At 36.4% G+C, this 20,409-nt stretch overlaps 1 protein-coding gene across 18 annotated transcripts in view; it reads left to right on the forward strand.

Moving 5' to 3' along the window:
- NRXN1 (neurexin 1) overlaps window positions 1-20,409 on the forward strand; it is a 1,117,469-nt gene that overhangs the window by 506,158 nt on the left and 590,902 nt on the right. For 11 of the 18 annotated variants that reach the window (XM_059942818.1, XM_059942803.1, XM_059942804.1 and 8 more), the window contains 3 exons: window positions 4,959-5,342; window positions 11,759-11,962; window positions 14,523-14,549. In XM_059942818.1, coding sequence (XP_059798801.1) covers window positions 4,959-5,342; window positions 11,759-11,962; window positions 14,523-14,549 — 615 coding nt within the window. The remainder of the gene's footprint in view (window positions 1-4,958; window positions 5,343-11,758; window positions 11,963-14,522; window positions 14,550-20,409) is intronic. The other 7 variants (XM_059942802.1, XM_059942814.1, XM_059942817.1 and 4 more) reach the window with 1 other exon arrangement.

The following is a 20,409-nucleotide window of genomic DNA, read 5'->3' on the forward strand; positions in this document are numbered from 1 at the left end:
TAAAATTTATATTTAATTAAAATTATTTTAAGCAGTAATTTCAAAAATTTTTACTCACTGAAGAACTTTAGTGACCATCCAGTCAAGTCCTTTATTTTGCATAAGAGCCACATTGAGGCCTAATGAATCTGTTATCTGGCTAAGCTCCTCAGCTAGTGAATTGCAAAGCTAGAACATGAAAATTGGTTTCCTTTGACCAGGCAAAATCATTTCCCATTACAGCACACTATTTTCTAACCCCTCATTTCCCAATCACTTAAACTTTTGCAGTAATTTAAAACTTGAAACCAAATTAACTTATTTTAAATCTCACCTTTTGCTTCACGTTTCTTTTCACTCCATAAACTAATCTTCTGGAAATGGAATAGCCAAGAAAAACTGGATGAGAAAAAGGGTAGAGGCTAACAATTTATAAATACCAGATCAAATCATGAAGCTGATTTCTATTTTTATAACTAAGAACTGTTTTCAACAGTTTTCCCCCTTTTATGTATACTTTTACATAAAATGTGAATTTATATTATTTCGCTTTTGTTTTATCTTTTGCACATGCCATGAAAACAACTAGGTTTAAACGTTAAGTTAATGTGATTTCTACATTAAGATGATAAAAGTCCTATGTACACAAATATATTTGTTTTTAGCTGAAATTTCATTTCTTTAAAAGCAAAATAGCACAGCAGGGTGCTTCGGATTCTTAAATACTGAAGCATGAAACACTGATCCAAATAAGTTCCCAAATATGACTACCATCTACAAGTTATAATAGCTCAGATATAACAATGTTTTACATAAAATATTTATTTAATTTGCCAGAAACTTCACGTGTAATTATAGTGGAAGAAGGTGAAATGTGTGAAATAATCAAGCTATTCCAAAGAGAACATGTCAGTATTTGTAGTTCCTGGAAAAAAAGATAGAGGGATAAACCAATAATATACTCAGATTTTTGTTTTCTCTTAAATATTTATTTACATGTAGTCATACCCCAAACTTTGGAAAATGCTTATTTTCTATTGATATATACAGCTGTGGCAACTACTCGTCTTTAATGATCAATGAATAAGGTTTAAATAGTCATTTCATGTTTTCTTGGTAACCACTGCCTTTGTAACTCGATTAGAATGAAATAGGCACTTGAGAACCTTAATATTGAAATTTCAGTGTTCTATGTAAGTGTTAAATTGATTTAAGCAAATTCAGTGATTCTATGATGAGTCCTTTGCTTAGGTGAAAATGTCCTTTGATTTCATGTCAAGAATAAAATCATTAAGGAATTAGAGATTCAAATCCCTTACCAGAAATATTAGTATTTCAGGACATTTGCACATGTGTAGGCTAAAATATCAATCTCTGTTTGAGTTTGACTAAGTAATAAAATATAATTATTATTTCAAATAAATTTTTACTCTTTGAATCTTCAAAATATAAAAATAATCATTTCTGTTCCCACTCAAGTTCTGCCCTTTCCCTTTTTTTGCCATCCCTTTTGTAAAGATTTTCTAAGGTATAAGTGAATTGGCAAAGCATCTAGAGCATACGTGTAGTTTATGTTTGGTCATGGTCGTTCCATTCTATTATGTTTGTTTGCAGGATATTACAGTGAATAATATCTAATACATGCGTTTGCTCGTTGAGACTCCATACCTTGGATCTGGGGCTAAATTAATGAGCTAATTCCTCTTGAAATTGAAGTTAGGATTATATTTCTTTTGCTTCCTCTCCCACCTTTCATTGCTTCTTCTTCCCATGAGAACTTTAAAACTGTCTCTCAAAGGGATAAAAAGGAGCTATGAGAAAAACAACCTTATCCTTTATGATAGTACCCTCTCAGTGTTTTTTGAACTATAGGTTACAACCTGTTAGTTGGTACTGAAATCAGTTTGGTGGGTCATGTCTAGCATTTGTATTAATAAACTTATCTAATAAGAAAACATTATCGGAGTGCCTCAGAGGTAGTAGAGGTAAATACTTTCCTGTTAAACGGTTATTTTAGTGTGTGTGTGTATGTGTGTGTGTATGTGTATGTGTGTGCATGTGTATGTGTGTGCAAGTCTATGTGTGTGTGTGTGTGTGTGTGTATGTATGTGTGTGTGCACTGGGCTACATGTAAACCGCATGAAACCTGTGGATTAACTTTAGGTGTTGTGATCAGAAAGCTCTAATCTAATCACAAAGTTATAGTGAATATCTTACCCTGGCCACAACGAGCACATTCATAGAGACATATCTGAACTTAGATCCTTCGTTCAGAGCAGGCACTAATGCACCATAAATAAAAATTACAAGACCTAGTCACCCCATTCTGTCAGACAAACTCTTAATAGATGAGTATCTGAAACACTTGGCAGCAGATTTGCCCCGAGAGTATAGGCACACTGAATATGGAAACTCCAGAGTGTCCCGAGCTCTGCAAACTATGCAGAGGACACAGAGAGTGGAGTGTTATGCAAGCCACCGGATTCCCTCATCTCAGGAATCCTCCAGGTATCCTTAGTGTCAGAATTATAACACCACGAATAAGGACAAGACAGTTTTTCCAAGTGTTTTCCCCTCCCTGAGCTAAACCAAGCTTGTTCCATGAATAAAAAGGCACATGGGAAAAATTGCATATTTAAAAAATATATCCCCACTCTTGTAAAACTTTGTCATTGTTCACTTGCTCTGTGTCTCCTAACTGTTGTCTCTGAATATGACGTATTCATTTCTAGGAAGTCTTCTTGAATTAGTTGGAAAACAGGGGCTGGCATCTCTCTCTCTTTTACCTTAAAAACCTAAAAGTCACTGTGTTCACTGCATACAACACTTTGCTTTCCACATTTTTTTTTTTAATGTCCACCTTACCTTTTGTCATTAATACTTAACTCTTTCTCATCATTTTCTAACTTACATTATCTGCTGCAGAGGTTAGGGATCAACTCACTTCGTAGGGCATTTTGAACAGTTAAAAATGCGTGTAATGAAATTCTGTTTAGAAAAGTGTCACCATTCTCTCTCGAAATTATATATTTAATTTCCCCTAAATGATTTTTAAAATATTTTTCTAAGTGGGATTTTCCGGTTCCTGTATGTTCCTAAGTGAATTTTCTTCTAGACACTTGCACAAATGTGAACAGTAAAAACGAGCACTTTGTCATTTTCCCCTTTTGCTGCCTCCTTCCAAAATCCCTATTATACCCCCCCTCTTTGGAAGGCCAAAATAGCAGTGCCTTTGAGTGTTTCTCCCCTAGGACCTTTTTCCATTTCTTTCTGTGGAAGTCTAGAGAGACGAATGTCTTCTTAATGACTTGGCCGATGCCCTTCTCCCTCACAAAGACAGATCCCATTGCACTGCCCGCATCGAGGAGCAGCCCTCTGCTGGGATTTGGGAGTCTCCTGGGAACAGTGCAGGCCCTGGCAGCCCTGCGTGCTTAGATGCACGTTTCACATTCACCACAGGCCACAGTTCCATTTGGAGTGGGCCTTCGCTAGTTGGCGAAAGAACTAAAATGCATCTTCCTACCCACCCTCTACACACACTATCCTTACCCTTCCCTTTTCTTTCTCTACCTCTGTACCCCATCTTCTGTCTTCAGGCCTCTCCCATTTTGTCTGCACTCTAAAACCCTGAGGCTTCTAATCCACTTTCTCTTGTTAGACTCTAGGTCCCTAGTCTGCTTTATGGTCTAGACCTGAGAGAGAAATCTGGGATAATCTGGAAATGGGTCAATGTGGTGTCCTTTTCGGGTATCATATTTGCATTTTTACAAAGATCTTTCTGAAGATAGAATATTAGTGGAATTTTGAGTAATCTGGTGGTACAGGATGAAAGTTTTGATCAGGAAAATGCCTGCTGTCTTTCTTTTTTTCTTCTTTTAATGGATTCCATAAATATATATATATTTTTTCTGTGATCCTCAAATAATCCCATGTGAATGTCTACCTCTTCATCCTATGCGTAAGGCTAGGATTTCCATGTGTTTATAAACTAATAGAGTTGTTTTCCCCTCACATTGGAGTGAGGAAGAAAAAGCAACTTGTCAATTTAGATAAGTAACTAGTTTGTTTTTTTTAAAAAAAAGTAAACACCCAATTTGACTTGGTTCTTGTGATGAATCATGATACACAGCATTTATGTAGTGCTTACTACAAACCAGACACTTTACCCGTATTATTTTATTTAACACTCATATAAGGTAGGTCATATTACTATGCCCATATTATGAATGAGTAAACTGAGGCCATAGAGGCTAAGCAATAGATTCATACAGCTGAGTGTGATGAAGTCAGGTTTTGACATAGATAATCTGTCAATGTATTGTGTACAATAAAAACAATGAAGTCAGTTAAGGATGGGGGCACAACACAACCTTTCATTGGTTTGCAGATGCATACCTGCTTTGAAAATGAACACTAACCAAAGAGAGTCTGACTTTATTCCAGAGAGTGATGTAGAATGCCAGTTTCTCCTTCTTTCTCTCTGTTTCCCTCTCCCTCTCCTTCTCCTTCCTGCATCCCACCCCTCCCTCCCCTCCCACCCTCCCCTCCCTCCCCTCCCACCCTTCCTTTCTTTCCATCTTGGCTGAACTGTTAGAAAGTGGTAAGAATGCCATTTTCTCTTCCCTCCCTCCCTCTCTCCCTCCCTCCCTCCCTCCTTTTCCCTCCTTCCTTCCTTCCTTCTTTCCTTTTTCCCCTGAACTCTTAGAGGCTGACAAACACTCTTTCTTGTCTGTACACTTTGGTTTTCATTCCCAAAGTGAAATAGAACCATTTAAATGACAGTTTGCCTTATTCTTAAAGTTATTTAATTCCACATATTTCTGTTCATTTCCCTAGGAAGTACACCAGGAATAGAAAGAAAAGTAAGAAATGTCTGCCCTCAAGGAGTTCACCCTCAGGCAGATGGAGGAGAGAAAGTGTGATATTCAGAACAGGTTGCACGCTGTAAAGACCTGTGTGCTCTCTTGTCTTTGCAACAGGTACCATTTCTGTCAACACGCTGCGCACGCCCTACACTGCTCCTGGCGAGAGTGAGATTCTGGACCTGGATGACGAGTTGTACCTGGGGGGCTTGCCAGAAAATAAGGCCGGCCTCGTCTTCCCCACCGAGGTGTGGACTGCGCTGCTCAACTATGGCTACGTGGGCTGCATAAGAGATTTGTTCATTGACGGCCAGAGCAAAGATATCCGGCAAATGGCTGAAGTTCAAAGTACTGCTGGAGTGAAGCCCTCCTGCTCCAGGGAAACAGCAAAACCGTGCCTTAGCAACCCTTGCAAAAACAGCGGCATGTGCAGGGATGGGTGGAACAGATATGTCTGCGATTGTTCCGGAACAGGCTATCTTGGCAGGTCCTGCGAGAGAGGTAGGGTTCCAAAATCCAAGCTGCCGACTCCCCTGAGCTGAAAAGCGTATTCAGCGTGGACCTCAAACTTTAAATGACCATTGGAACATAACGTATGCTCTGCAGAAGTAAACTCTCTGTAAGCCGTGCAGCCACACCTGATGTGTGTGACTGATGAGTCCTTAATGATTTTCAAAGGGCCTGATTCTGGGAAGACACAGCTTTTTACGTATATTGCAGGGATAAATAAATAGTTGGGTCTTTTGGATCCTCTAGGGTCTGGGCCTAAGATGTATCCAAGACAATCACTGTCTCTTTTGCCCAGTTTTTAATTTCAAGACACCAGAAAGTAAACAAAGGAATGAATTAGACATCCTTTTGGCATCTAGTGCTAATATCTATGTCAAAAATAGCATTCGAAGCAAGCTAAGCTGTGAGTTGCAGCTTCCCTGACGCTATTGCCTGAGCCTGTCATTACACTTTAGTTGACCTTCTCAAGTTTGAAATTTGAAGAGTAAGGTGACTTTAAACCATCTAAGTTATACCAGCGTTTTCAGAAGCGCACCCTAATTTCAAAGGCACTTACCTTGGCCTAAGACCCAACTGACCCAATTGGTAGAGGTTCCTTTACCAATTTCATATTAAGGCTTAGCGTGTCTGTGGAAACTCTGAATGGGTGCCTCTTTTTCCTTCTCTAGCAGGAGGCAAAGCTACATTTTTTTTTTTTCTTCTCCCATTAGAAGGAGAATAGGGTTAAAGGAAGAGTAAAGTGTGATAGCTGTCACTGCTCATTTGCAGACCAGACAAAAGGAAGAAATAGCAGAACAAATATGTCTAAGTATGTTCTTTCATCTTCCCAAGAGCTTCAGATAAATGTTTTAGTCACTGTACCCATTGTCACTCATTTTCAACAATGGAACAAAAAATCAATATGAAAAAATATTGACGAATTGTTGCATGTCCTCTCATGCTCCAAATAACATTGGTCTCTTAGACATTTAGCCTAAAAGTACCTGCCATTTATTTTTTTAAGCCATACACATTTAGTCTTTTTGACCCTGCATTCCTGAAATAGTTTAATTTACTTAAGCTAACACTTCCTAGAGAAGTATTTCTTTTCCAGAATCCAAAGTTAAAATGTGATTTTGATTCTTTATCTTAATGAGGAGGTTCATCAGCTTAATCAATATAAAAATCAATAATAATAACCTAATAATCTAATAATGATCTTAAATTACCTACCAAAATACTATCACTGTTCTGGGTTGTACAGTGAGATAGGTCCATAGATAGATAAATATCTTAATCACCTAGATTCATTCATTCTCCTAGTACTTAATTGAAATTCCTGTGAATTAGAGGTTAATTATTTCTGCATAGTTTTGCTTGTAAGGTGTATATTCTCTGCACATTTTCCGTTCTAATTTCAGTTTATTTGTTCGTATAGTATAGTTTTTAGAAATTTCCCAAAGGAGGCAACAACAACAAAGTGACAAAGCTTGCGAGATATATTACAGTTAGGTATAATGTGAGATTAGCAGACCTGTGTGATTTAAGATTGTGTTTTCATTTTAATCACTCAGAGAGCTGTCACTTATTCTGATGCCTCCTGCTTAAGTGAAGCTAGAAAAGGGTATAACTGAACTGTCACACAAATTACAAAGGCCTTCAGTTAAATATGCATGGTGTACCACCCTGTGGCAATATTCCGCTACTACATATGGCAGAAATAATGGAAATTGTACAGCTTCCTAAACCAGAATGAGGGAGAGAAACTATTTATATATTGCAATAATTAGGAGGAGGGGTGGCAAGCATATGCAGCTTTGCACATGAGTATTTAATAGCAAACTTCATCAGTGGGATTCAACATACATTTTTATCTGACAGGTGGCTGGAAATCTCTGCAGATTTCTTTGAATACAGGTTGGTTGTGTACTGAGGAGAGAAAATAGTCATTTTTGTGAGGTTTTTGTTTCTGGACTACCCAGTGTACTGTGAGAAGTCTTTGCTTTTCAGAATTAATTTTCTTGCTCACATTGTGGCATCTCCCGAGAACAGGGGTTATGTGGGATGCTTGTCATGCTCAATACCACAAAATCTGGCTTCTGTCCAGTTCCCAGCTCTGCCCTAGTTCAGTCAACACAAGATCATGTCCAACCCTCAGGGTTTCCAATTCAAAAGAGAGAGCTTTGACTGTGGTTCTTCTTCACATATACGCTGATCACATAAGGCTGTTGATCACATAAAAGTTGACTGACAACTCTTGAAATTAAAAAAAAAAAGAAAAAGGCATTTATAAAGTTTCTGTTTTACTATTATTGAGCAATAAATGTTAATTTATAAAGAAGCATGTTCAAGTCCTTGGACACTGTAGCATGGGGAACAATGTTGCAATCACATAGAAAATCTTCATTCTTCATTAAGCAGAAGAGTTTATTTAAAAGATCAGAGTGTATGCAGACTTAGGCAAATAAGACAATAGTATTTTGTTTTATGTGCACTGATCCCATAAAGAAAAGTAGTATAGAAATCATGTCCAACTGAATATAAATTGAATTCAGAACCTTCTCTCCTGCTTTATTTTTTAAAACTGAGAATTTGTGGAGACTTGGTCATATAGAAGTCCTTCTTGGTTGTATGTATATGGTATCATTGGAGGTCTACTTTATACTTGTTTGTTAAAACTCCAACAGATGGAGGGACAGATGTCAGAGCAATATAATTTGGCTCCCTGTCTGATTTTCATCGCTGACCACAATATGTGACTGCCTTTCGGCAAAACTGAGCACAGGTGTACACTTTAAACCACAAGAAGGAATAACACAGAAAAGCAAGTTTATCAGACTTAACGACAAGGGGGAAGGAGATGGAGGGGACAAAGTTGAAACTTTTTCTCTCCCGCTGGGAAGTACTGTATTAGAATTAGCCTTTTAAAGAGCTCTTTTGTGTTCTAAGTGATGTTTACTAATGTTTAAAGGATGCTGCCAAATAGCATAACCTTCAAATGTCAGAATGTTGTTTACCATTTATTTGGCAACTCTAGACTACAACCTTTGCATTTTCCATTTCTTGTCTAATTAAACATTAACTCAGAGGCACTCGAGTTTTATTACTTTACTGTTATTTCATTCCTGCAGCTTTTCAGAGAATGTCAAAGGCCAGTGATACTGATTTTTTTTTTCTTTAGATTGTATTTCATACAATATTTATGATCCAATGTCAGTCATCTATATTTCTAAAAGGATGTTCCCTCTACTTAATTTTCAATCAAATTAAGCTACATTTCATAGAAGAATATGAGATCATTTAAAAAATGATCGTTGAATAATAGAGACTAGATTTACAGATTAAATAAATAAGAGAAAAATAAAAATATTTTTACCCTTTTCTCTGTATAACACCAAAGTAACTGAACAATTGATAATGGTTTTTAAATTTTTATTCAAATATTTGTTGCTTTATAGATATGGACAATGATTGGCTATAAATTAGGAAGAGAAATGGTAGAGATCAAATTTCTTTAAGGTTATACTAGAAGCATTTTTTTTCTAGTATTCACTACAACTTTACAATCATGTTTTAATTATTTTTTGAGCAACTCCTACTAGATTTTCTTTAGGGAAACCTTATTGGAAAAATATGATGTAGATATGTGATATGAGGTAGAACCACCATATTTTAAGGGGATCATATTTTATTTTGTCAGTACTTAGGTCAGTGCTTAGCCACGAGACCCCTGTTTTGGTAAACAGACCCGTCTCCTAGTCTGTCTTTTGTGGCACAATTATGGCTTTCAACGTAGACTTTAAGGGATATTTTGTTCATCTACATTACCAAAATTAGATTCACTTACAATAGACAGAATAAATAATCTCATTAGTGAGTATTTATGTATGCATGATATTCAAATTGAAATATGCTCTTTCATATATCCTCAGTATCAAGTGCAATTATCAATTCAGTCAATTTTATCGAGACTCTACTGTTTGCCTGGCACTTTTTGGTGCACTCGGCTGATGATAGAGCAATGAATAGCAGCAGAGCTCAGCTTCTGCTGTAATGACTGTCACATACTAAAAGGCAAAGACAGATTATACTATACAAACAAATCAGAAATGGTAATTTAAAAAAAGAACTGGTAAGTAGATATAGAATAACTGGAGGGGGGATTAGAAGCAGGATTTGAAGCAGGCGTCTCTGGAGTAACGTTTGACCAGAGACCTGAATGCTGAAGGAACAAGCCATATAAAGATCTAGGGGTGAGATCTTTTGAGACAGAAGGTTCCACAAGTGCAGGTAATTGAATGAGAGATGAAATCAGTGTGGCTGGGGTTTACTAAACAAGGGAGGACGTGCTAAAAGCTGAGGCCAGAGAGATGGGCAGGGGCCGAATCACACACAACCTTATAGGTTAATAAAAGGAATACAGATTTTATTCTAACTGCAGTGGTGGGAATCTGTTGGCGAGGGGTGTGGAGGTGAAGGATGGGGGTAGGTGGGGTGGGTGTGCACAGTTGTAGCAATGAAGTGCTATTGAATCTGATCGACTTCTTTAAAAGTTTAGCCTGGCTGCTGTGTATAGGGAGAAAGAGTGGAAGTAGGGAGACCATTGATGGAGCTATCATCGTGGTCTAGGTGAGACATGAGAGCAGAGTCTAAGGTACTATAGCGGCAAGAACGGATTGATTCAGGAAATGGATTGGAATTAGAGCCTGCAAGACTTGCAGATTTGCAAATAGATTGGATGTGGCAGAGAGGGTAAGAGAGAATGCAGAAAGGTTAAGGTCTGAATAATGGTGTTAAGCCATTTACTGAGATGGAGAACACTGGAGCAGGAGCATGTTGAATTCGTTCATTTTTGGTGTGTGTATCTTATTCAGATTGGAGATGTCAAATAGGCAATGGCTGATGGATGTTTGATGGAGCTCAGGAGAGAAGTCAGGACTGTTAATAAGTATTAGGGGGAGCGAGCATGTGAGTTGACCAAGATCTCTTAAGAGGTAGAGAGAAAAGAGAAGGGCCCTAAGGAGGGAGTTCTGGAACCCTCAGCACTTATCTGTTCTGGATGTGCATTCAGTCCCACGAAGATAGCTAATGATTAAAGTCTGTTAGAAGCAATACTTGATTTTCCTGACTTTCTGAAAGATAATCTTTCAAAACCACAGCTCCAGAATATAGTCTTCGTAATAAGCATGGTTTCATCAGTAAAGTTAATTGCTGTAAATAGGCAAGATAATGAGAATTTCCTAGTTTATTTTAATTTCAGGTAGGTTTTCTTTTATTAAATGGTATTCTGAGTTATCAGAACCCATGAGAAAACAAAATGACTCATACTTGTTTTGCAGGGTTCCACAACCATATGGTGTTTAACATTAAGGGGTGCTATTTCTTAAAGCAGTCAGTTTGAGATCAACAGTTTTGCTGTTTGCTTCTCTATGTGTTTAATGCAGCATTAAGAAACTTCTCCATTAAAGCAATCCATTTTCCTTTAGTAGCATACACCCACACAAGCTTCTCAGTCCCACCCCCATCCTTACTCAATGTTACCCAGGTACATAGTTATTGACTTTTTGGTGATAGCTTAATTTTTTCAGAACACCGTGGTGGTGCTTACAGATAATGCTTTAAGTTACCCCTTATCTGCAAATGAACTTTCAAATGAAGTTACAGTCTGTGTCTTTGTAAAAATGAATTACCTTGTTAACCATAATGACTCAGAAGAAGCATTACCTGTTGTTTGGTAATACCATTTTTTCTTCTGTTTTCTTCTGTTTTTGAACATCACCTCTAGAAAAGTGTTGGCCTGAATCCTATATTTAAGTCATATTTTTTTTTTCTTTTTTGACTGTATTAGGGCAGAAATTATGAAAAAGATGATAATAATAACTTTTCTTAGAACCATGGACTTTTTGGGTAAGCAGAGGCCTTAGAGATGCTCTAGTAGCACCGTCTCATTTTGCAGGTGAAGGATGCAGAGCCAAGTTTAATTTCACAGAGCTGATGAGTGGCCTGACCATATATAAACAGGCATGAACAGTTGCTAGTGCTTCAAGCCAGGCTCACGCTATGGCTATACGAAAAAAAATATGATGTCTGCTCTTGAGAAGGGATATGCATACATGAACATGGATAATCTGACATGATGAATGCTATAGGTAGAAAGTACAGCTTTCTGTAAAGCTCTGGGTACAGAAAGGGAAGTGCAGCCACCTCTGCTTCTGGACTTAAGCAGATACTTCACAGAGGAAGTTCTCTTTCCTGTGACTTCTCTTTCTAGTTTACAAAAAAAAAAAAATCGCTCATTTCGGAAGAAGATGAGCTGAGTTTGTGTCTTGTGTTCTATATGGAAACCTTTAATAGGTCATGCTTTTCCTTTTCAAAGTATAAATGCACTAAACTGACCAAGAGCTTTTATATCCATTTCCCATCTATAGAAGCAACGGTTCTGAGCTATGATGGGAGTATGTTTATGAAAATCCAGCTCCCGCTGGTGATGCACACGGAGGCTGAGGATGTATCCTTACGGTTTCGGTCCCAACGTGCATATGGCATTCTCATGGCAACCACCTCCAGAGACTCAGCAGACACCCTCCGCCTGGAGCTGGACGCAGGACGTGTGAAACTGACGGTCAATCTAGGTAACAACTCGCCTTCCCCCATTGAACTAACACTTTCCACTTTTTGTTCAGTTTTGCCTGCAAACATGTATCAAGTAGCCTGTTTGCCATGGAAAGTTAAAACACTTAATGGTCTCATCTCCATTATTTAAATTCATTTAGGTTTTGGGGACATCTTTTTATTGTTTCTATTTCGTTAACATAATTTACTGTTTTGTGATTCCTACCACTGAGGGTTCTTAAAAGGGAAGCCATATGTATTAATGAGGTTAATTGAAAGTATAAATTTTCAGGCTTAACGATGCCTCAGACTGAATTTCCTATTTTTATATTGACTGACATTCTGATTGGTTAGAGATGAAGTCCTTTCAGATAAAACAAAAATACACCAACTTTTACTTGGATAACATATGCTATAAAACGTCAAATTTCTACTTAGTGATCTAGATCAGCAGTTGCTCTTACTCTACTCCTTGGGCTTCTCCTTTGAATAATTACCTTTGTGGTATTCCATCTTTTCTGTTTGGAAATACTGTGTGGTGATATTTTGCTATCAAACAGCAATACACAACCCTTCAATGCCCAAAGTCTGCGGCCCTCAGCAAACAGCCATGAGAACACTGAAGACACAGACTCTTCTACAGAAAAATAATGCTTTCCTGCTTAATTTGTAGCATTCAGAAAGAGTCACTACAGTAAAACCTCACCAAACTGGATGAAATCTGGGGGAAGACCAGGCTGAATTAAGAAAAAGTCTAAATTGTAAGAAAAAAAAAACTGTAAGCAGTTTTGTTTTCAATTACATTCAAAAACGCAAATTAATAGCTGGAAAAATCTTAAGGAAAGGTCTTACTAGTGGCTGATGTTAATGGGTGGTTAAGAATTATCCATAATTAGCACATTATTTCATGTTAGTTGTGCCATCATTGTATAGTAAATTACTTGAAATCAGTTTTCTTCCCAAACTTGGCCTTTCATAATTTGTTTAATTTTTCTCAGGCGATCTCCGCTCATATTGCATGAAGAATTACAAATATTCTGCCCAATACATTTCAGTATTATCATTAACTCCAAATAATAGGAGTACAAATTAATGAGGTTTTACTGTATTTCCTGGAAGTGCTGAGTACACACAATAATGAATAAACAGAGAGAAAAATAAAATTCAAGACTACATAGATTTAGAAAAAGAGTAGTAAAATGTGATGAGGTAAGGCATTTGTGAAAACCCCGCATACATTTTCAAATTATGTTGGGCAGAATAGTAGCTCATAAAATATAAAATTACTTCATTGGTAGTTTATTGCATACAATTGCATTCAATTAATATTAGTTAAATTAAGTTCAATAATAAGACTTTTTTTTAAGATTACTGAAGAACACATAGTACTCTTTTACAGTTCTGTTAGAGTTCCCTCTAGTGACAATGATAGGTTACTACAAGTCAATCAAAATTGCCTAATTGCAGTAAAGGGGCTGTTAGCCCTGGGAGGTGGACACGCTCGCTCATGGGAATTTTCCAACAGCAAAGCATTCTGTGGAAAGAGTTGTGTAGGTGCTGATCCTTGGCTGTTTGCAACCACTTTTCTGATGCGGTTGACGACACATGACAAACTCAGCTATATGGAAACAGAATCTAGGTTTGTATTTTTCATGTTCCCCAAAGGCATTAAATACTACAACCAAAACCAACAAATATCTATCTATATATACAAAAAACATAAAACATGCCACATGATCCTTTAAAGATAACCCTTATAATCACAGTCTGTGTTATCCAGATTAGACATTCTGTCCTTAGGGAATCTGCTTTTATATAAGAAGAAAGTATAGGAAAAGGAAAATCAATAGCAGTAGTTACCATGACACTTATTACGCAGAGATAACATTGTTAGCTCCTAACAGAGGGGTAGGCGTGTGTGCTCCGAAGAATGACACTACTCCTTAGCCACTAGAGTTTCTAAAGGGAACAGTTGTTTCTTTCTTCCTCCAATTAATACAAGACATGGAATCCAGCTAACACCTGGCTCTTACCTTTTTTGCCCAAGCAAATAATAATTAATAATTATAAATACATTAGGGTGAAATGAAAATAATTTCAACTAGCTCTCCATTTGACCATGACAATTCTATAGGATTCTGTTGGCCTTTGTGGGATAATAGATTTTGGAGGTTCAAGATGTCTGAGCCTAGCTGAGCTTGCACTGTACCCCATTGTGACGGAGCACTTTTAATTATATTGAAAACAATGATTTGTTCTTTCACAGATGGGGAGAAAGCTGCAGCCAGTCTAAGCCAAGCATCTTTGACAGTTAACAATTCTTTATTTCACTTAGATTTGTCACCATGTAGCTTTGTTTGAGTTGGCCATTTTTTTAAAAACCTTCTAATTGTTGTTTCCAATGGTGCAGTTTTATAACAATGAATCTGGGTTCTAGAAGTATGTAAAGAATAAATAATATGGAGTGGCCATATTTGCATGTGTCTGTCCCCGGAAGGGTGGACTGTAATTTTATTGGATGTCTGCAGCTATTACCTTGAAGGATAAATTTTCATTTTTCATCTATTCTTCCCCATCTAGATTGTATCAGGATTAACTGTAATTCCAGTAAGTGCCTATTCAAAATTTTTAAAATGTTATTCCTCCATTATGATGTAGCTAGTCAAGAAAAAAAAGAGAGCCAGAGAAAGGAGTTTATAAAACTCATGAATTCACTTTTGAAGTGTACCAGTCCATCATCTGGGTTGTAAAAATTCATTTTGAAATCTGTCCAGCTGAAGACTCTCCTGCTTCAGTTCCTACCTCTAAGTGGGAAAAGAGGTGACAAATATCTTGTAACAGAAGGTGCAAATGTCTCTGTAGACCTTTGGATAAAGCAAATAGCGTTTGTATTTTGGCAGATCTTGGACTCCAGTAGTTCTCTTCACAACCAAATTAGGAGAAAATACTGTGGGGTCTTATTTCCTTCACTTTCTGTTTTTATCTCTTAACTCAAATATAGAAAAAAAAAATCTTTTCATGTGAAAGTTACTATTAAACCCTTCTAAATTCAACCAAAATTTTATATTGGAAAATGTGTGTTTTTCCAAGGTTTATGTATATACAGAAAATTACTTATCTAAAGAGTTTTTTCTTGCACATTATGACTATTTACATAATGAATTTTTACATCCTAATCATATATCTGCAAAAATAACCAAAAGCCTTCAAATCTGTGATATGCATGCCAAATGATGAGTTAGAAAAGATGCATGGACTGAGTTTTTTGATTTGGACTAGAGAACTTGAAAGGATGTAAGGACTGTGATTTTATTTTGAGTTGTAGCATTATCTGAAGTGTAAACTTATTTTATTTCTTTACGTAAATATTTAGGTTTTTCTTTTCCAGGTTTTGCTGACCACATTAAGGGATCTCATCTAATATACCAAAGTTGTTAGTTATTCAACTAAAATGGTTCTAACAAGCTTCTAATCTTTCACTGTCATAGTCAGTAAAACATTTTTTTTTATATCCTTGGAAAATGCTGAATGTGAGTTGATGAAGTCTACTCCCAAAACCTTTGTCTGTGTTTCCAAATGGCAATAAGTAATCCTCTGAGGAATAAAATGACGGTCTCCAACTTATAAAAACAAGAAGCTTTATCTAATTAAATGCATGCTATTTCAAATACCCGTGCTTCTTACAACTCAGATTTGTCTTAAAATATTTTAATATTCATTTTAAAGCAGAATAAAAGCCAGTCTTTCCAATCATAGCAATAAAAAGGTAACTGAATCATGATTTATGAAAAATTAAATTATTATACTATCATACAGGCATAAAAATCATCTCAAACGGAATACAGTTCCTGAACTAATCTCTCAAAGCTCTAACACAAGTAGAATTTTTCAAGTATACATCATCTCTTCTCAAGCCCCATCTTTACCACACTCTCTGAAAAGCAGCACAGGTTTAGAAGTCTGATACCATGGTCCAGTTTGCTTTCAGCTCTGGAGCATAGGTGCAGACAAAGTGGCAACTCACAGAATCTTTTCCCAAAGCCAGATCTGTGACTCAGTGCAGCTGTAGATGTTCTTGATTCTCCCTGGATCTTAGAAAATCCATGTGAGGAAACTATTTTTCTAGACTTCTGCTTTAATTTTATTTATATTAGGCATACAATAAAGCATGGGTTTTTATTTACAAAATATAACTACATAAGCTCTAGTATTTAATGGAAATTAACCCCATCAAATGTGCTTCTGTGTTCTCAGCTCTATCAATGTTTTTTTAAAATACTTGTTTATAGTCTAATTACTCTTGTTAGCTACTTCTCTTCATTTGGCTTATAATTATAAGACTGATATTAAGCATAGTGTTTTCTCTGGATATTTCACAGAATAATACCTTTGAGGACAAAGGTTTTTCCTGGTTAGTGGATTTTTTCCCTTTTTAAGGAGTGTGTGTTATACTTAAATTACTTGAATTAAACCAATGATTGTGAGCTTTCAGTGCACACCTCGGACAGGACTGCAAATGCCTTAACTTGACAGCAGTCACTGGAAAGAACATTCAGTGATCAGGTAATGTTTTCATTTCCTTTGCCTTTGTTTCATTTGGGGAATAGTGGGCAGATGTAGCCAGAACTCCAAGTCCCGTCTAGAATTCATGTTATTACTCAACTTTGAGGATAGGGAGGAATTTACATTTCAAATAATGCAAATCTAACTCACAGTGTTAAATAGGCAGAGATGTCCACCTGGACTGCATTTTGTACCCAATAAAAAATATAAATAAAATACTCGTATCTCAGGATAACTTGTAGTTTAATGAAAGATTGACTTACTACATTTATCCTCTGTAAGCCATAAGTTTGTCTGAAACTGAAATGTACATTTACTAAATCACAACCTTCTACCACCACCGTCTAAAAATTATACCATACCTAAGACATCAACTGTGTTTTGAGCTTAATAAGAAATACCTCAATTGATGTCTTTAAGAAAATTTCCACAGGAAGTATACAAACTGTAACATAAAAATTACCTTACATTGAGAATGAATATTAAACTCTAAATTATTAATTTTGAATGGAAATCTTCTCCAATTTCTCTACACTTACTCAGAATTGCTCTGCTGTTTCCTGTAGTCACTCCGTCCTTTCTCATCATCCCTCCACCCTCCCTTCCTCAGTTTACAGGAGATATTACTTGATATGGAAAAGAAAATATGTAAAGCATCAGACTCTCCAATCTTTGCTACTGAAGAGTAGGTAGTAAGTGAGGAGGGCAGAAGGTCTAGCTGCATTGCATGTATTCAGACCTCTGGGACTAGGAGATGGCAGATAAGTTTCTTTTTCAGCCCTTCTTGTGTCAGTAGTTTAGATGCAGGAATGGAATCTTCCATGCACAGGCCAGGGGAAAGCCTTTTGTTAAGCTCCTTTTGAGAAAGGGCTGATTTGAGTTCCAGGGACCATCTCTGTCAGATTCTTTGTTGCCACCTTTCCCCCCTGCCCCATAGGAAAAGCTGTCAAGAATCTTTAAATGGAAGGAGAGAGGCTGTTTTTATTTAAAATCAAAAGCTTATTTTTATGTGTGGAAAGGGTATTTTTTAAAAAGAACTGTCTCTGTGAATAGCGGTCATGTCAGTGTCAAAATGTATGCTTTGATCTCTCCGATTACAAGTGGAATGTCTCTGCACACAATCCCAGACCAATCTCAGTTCATTGATGTCCATTAGCTTATTTCATTGCTAAAATATGTTTGTTATCTGCAGCTTGGTATTAGATTAGGTCAGTATTTGCAGATTCACAGGTGCGAAGGTGAACACAGAGGTGTTATTATATGGCCCTCCATCCTCCTCTGTCCAGGGTAATCAGATTATTCTTGCCTCCTCAGTCAACTCCAATATGGAGAACCATAGTCTACCATCATAAAATCATTTTATATGGGAGTTGCTAAAAGAACCAGCATCTTTTAATGCTGATAAATGTCTTCCCTGGACAGTGAAGGGTATTTCAATAAAGGTAGATGGAAAAGGACTGTCTAGTCACGTTCTTTTGACATAAAAATCAATTATTTGAATTAATGAAAAAAAGACAAATTATAGATGATTTAACAAAAAATAATTATTATAGAGATATGTACAAATACCAACTAATCATTAACAAGTTATTACCAAAAGAGGTCAAGTCAGAGTGAATAGGACTTTGTGACTGAGACATGAATTGTTTGCATCAGGAAGTAAGTGTATGAGAGTCTCTTGCCTAGTCCATAGTATTGATTGACTTAAGACTTTTAAAAACTATAAAGAACACAAAAGAAATTTTCTACCCTTTGTGAAATTTTCTCAAATGCATTATTAGTAGGGCCTGTAGTAAGTACCATTAGAAAGGCCATTGGTCTTATTCTGCATTCTCTTTGTCTGCCAGAGTATGTAGCCTGAGATAGGGTGACCAAGACAGTCTCAATTTCAAATTTGCTGCCCAGTAATTCCCAACAGTACATCCAAAGTCATTAGGCTATATGTTTCTATGTAATTTTTTTCTGATAATTTGGCATCGTGGTAGTGTATTGCTTGCTTCAATAGTCCCATTTTTTTTTTTCTTTCTCTCTTGTTCTAGTAACCTTACAAATTGTTAGTATTATAATCTGAAGGTTTAAATACATTGAAAATTTGAAAACTAAACTTGCTCCTATCAACTATAGGTGAGTCCTAATTGTCATATAAGTAACTACTTTAAAGATGTAGTGGATGCAAGGAGGCTTTTGTGATTTTCTTTTTATTAGTGTTTTCTTTCCTTTTTTTTTTTTTTGTCTTTTCAAGTCAATGACATAGTTACGGAATAGCCTTCTTGCCCACGGGAAAGTTTGGGGTCGCCTCTGCATTCATGTAAAAAGTGGCTTTTAATAAACCCATGTTGTTTATTTGATTATCTGTGTTTCTTTAATCCTTACACATGTCTCTTCTCCTGCCCACCTGCTCTTCCTTCCTACCAAGATTTACTCCTGTTACTTCTCCATTTCCAATGTTGTTTACTCCTGTTCTCATTCCTCTTGTTTTCTTACAAGAATAAAAACTCTCTGGGTTGAAAAAAAATATTTCAGTAGGCAGAGCTTCCAACTATTTTTGGCTTCTTACAGAAAATGGTTTATTTAAGACACAGAGACAACAAAATTGGAGATGACATTAATGTGGACAAAGTGTCAAGGGTTGAAGTTCAGCTCCTTTTATTTGTAGTTCATTGTCTAAGGATTGGAGAGAAAGGGAATCTAAGGCCAAGTACTTAACCTCACTTTTGATTTGGAGATAGTGAAGAAATGCTCTGAGTAATATGTTATTGGAAAATGTACTATGATGGATGTCTGGAGTGGATAATAAGACCTTTGTATTATCATTTTATTACCAGAATGAAAAGATCAACTGGATATTAGTTATCACCAATTTTTTTATGTAGATAAAAATGGAAAGCAATAAAAGAATGCAAAATGTCAACCAGTGGCACTTAAGCCATATTAGATTGCTTTGATCAGGCTGCCACTTGGCAGGCTACTTAAAAAGATATGAGGAAATTTCTGGAGGCTGGCTGTTGTTAACATGAAACAAATATTCAGTTCAGAGCAGCTGCCTGGTGCCTGAAGAGCAGAGAACTGCAAAAAGGAGCTTCTGACTCTGCCTCCACACAACCATCCCTTGATTTCTAGAGTTCTGTCAATCATTGCCTCTCAGTGACTGGTGCTGTCCATCCACCTAGGATAGGAACTGCTCAAGGAATGAAGGAAGATGAATATATACATGCAGAAAAGAGGAGTTTTGTTTGTTTTCTGCTGTTGTCATTTTTTAAAGTTTAAAGTATATATGAAGGAAAGGAAAAAGAGACAGTTTATGAAGAGGCAGTATTTTTAACAAAAATCTAAAAGAAATTACATATAAAATATAGAGACCATAGATTTCTGATGAAAAACAAATAGCCAAAACAGGCAAAGGGAATTGGCACATGACAGTGAGTCTTTAAAAAAATACCAGAATTGGAATAAAATTTAAGGAGAGCCCATTTGGATTTTCCGTATCTAAAATTTATGAGAATTATAAAGAAGAGTACACATTTAATGACTACATAGATTGTGCAAAATTGTAGTGTGTGGGCTTGATAAGTAGAAGAGTTGGGTCTATTTTAGTGAACAATTTATTGGTTTATTGCTTATATGCAAATATAAAATGCTGCAGTGTTTTAAAAGATTGCTCTTTTGTGCAGGTTAAGAATTCATCTTGAAATCACGCTCAATTATTAATTTATTCAGTAAAGCATTTTCTTATTACTATTGCAAAAGGGTGTGCTCAAAGTAATACAAAATTCCAGATTGGCATTGGCCAAATTCATCAAATTCTCTTTCATTGTTGAAAGTTAGTATTATAACAATGGCCAAGGTAGAAATTGTCAGAAAAACCTATAAAGTTTCAGAAGAAACATTCTGAATTTGATATCCC

The sequence above is a fragment of the Balaenoptera ricei genome, chromosome 13 (genome assembly GCF_028023285.1).
Source record: "Balaenoptera ricei isolate mBalRic1 chromosome 13, mBalRic1.hap2, whole genome shotgun sequence".
In the NCBI taxonomy this organism is placed as follows: domain Eukaryota; kingdom Metazoa; phylum Chordata; class Mammalia; order Artiodactyla; family Balaenopteridae; genus Balaenoptera; species Balaenoptera ricei.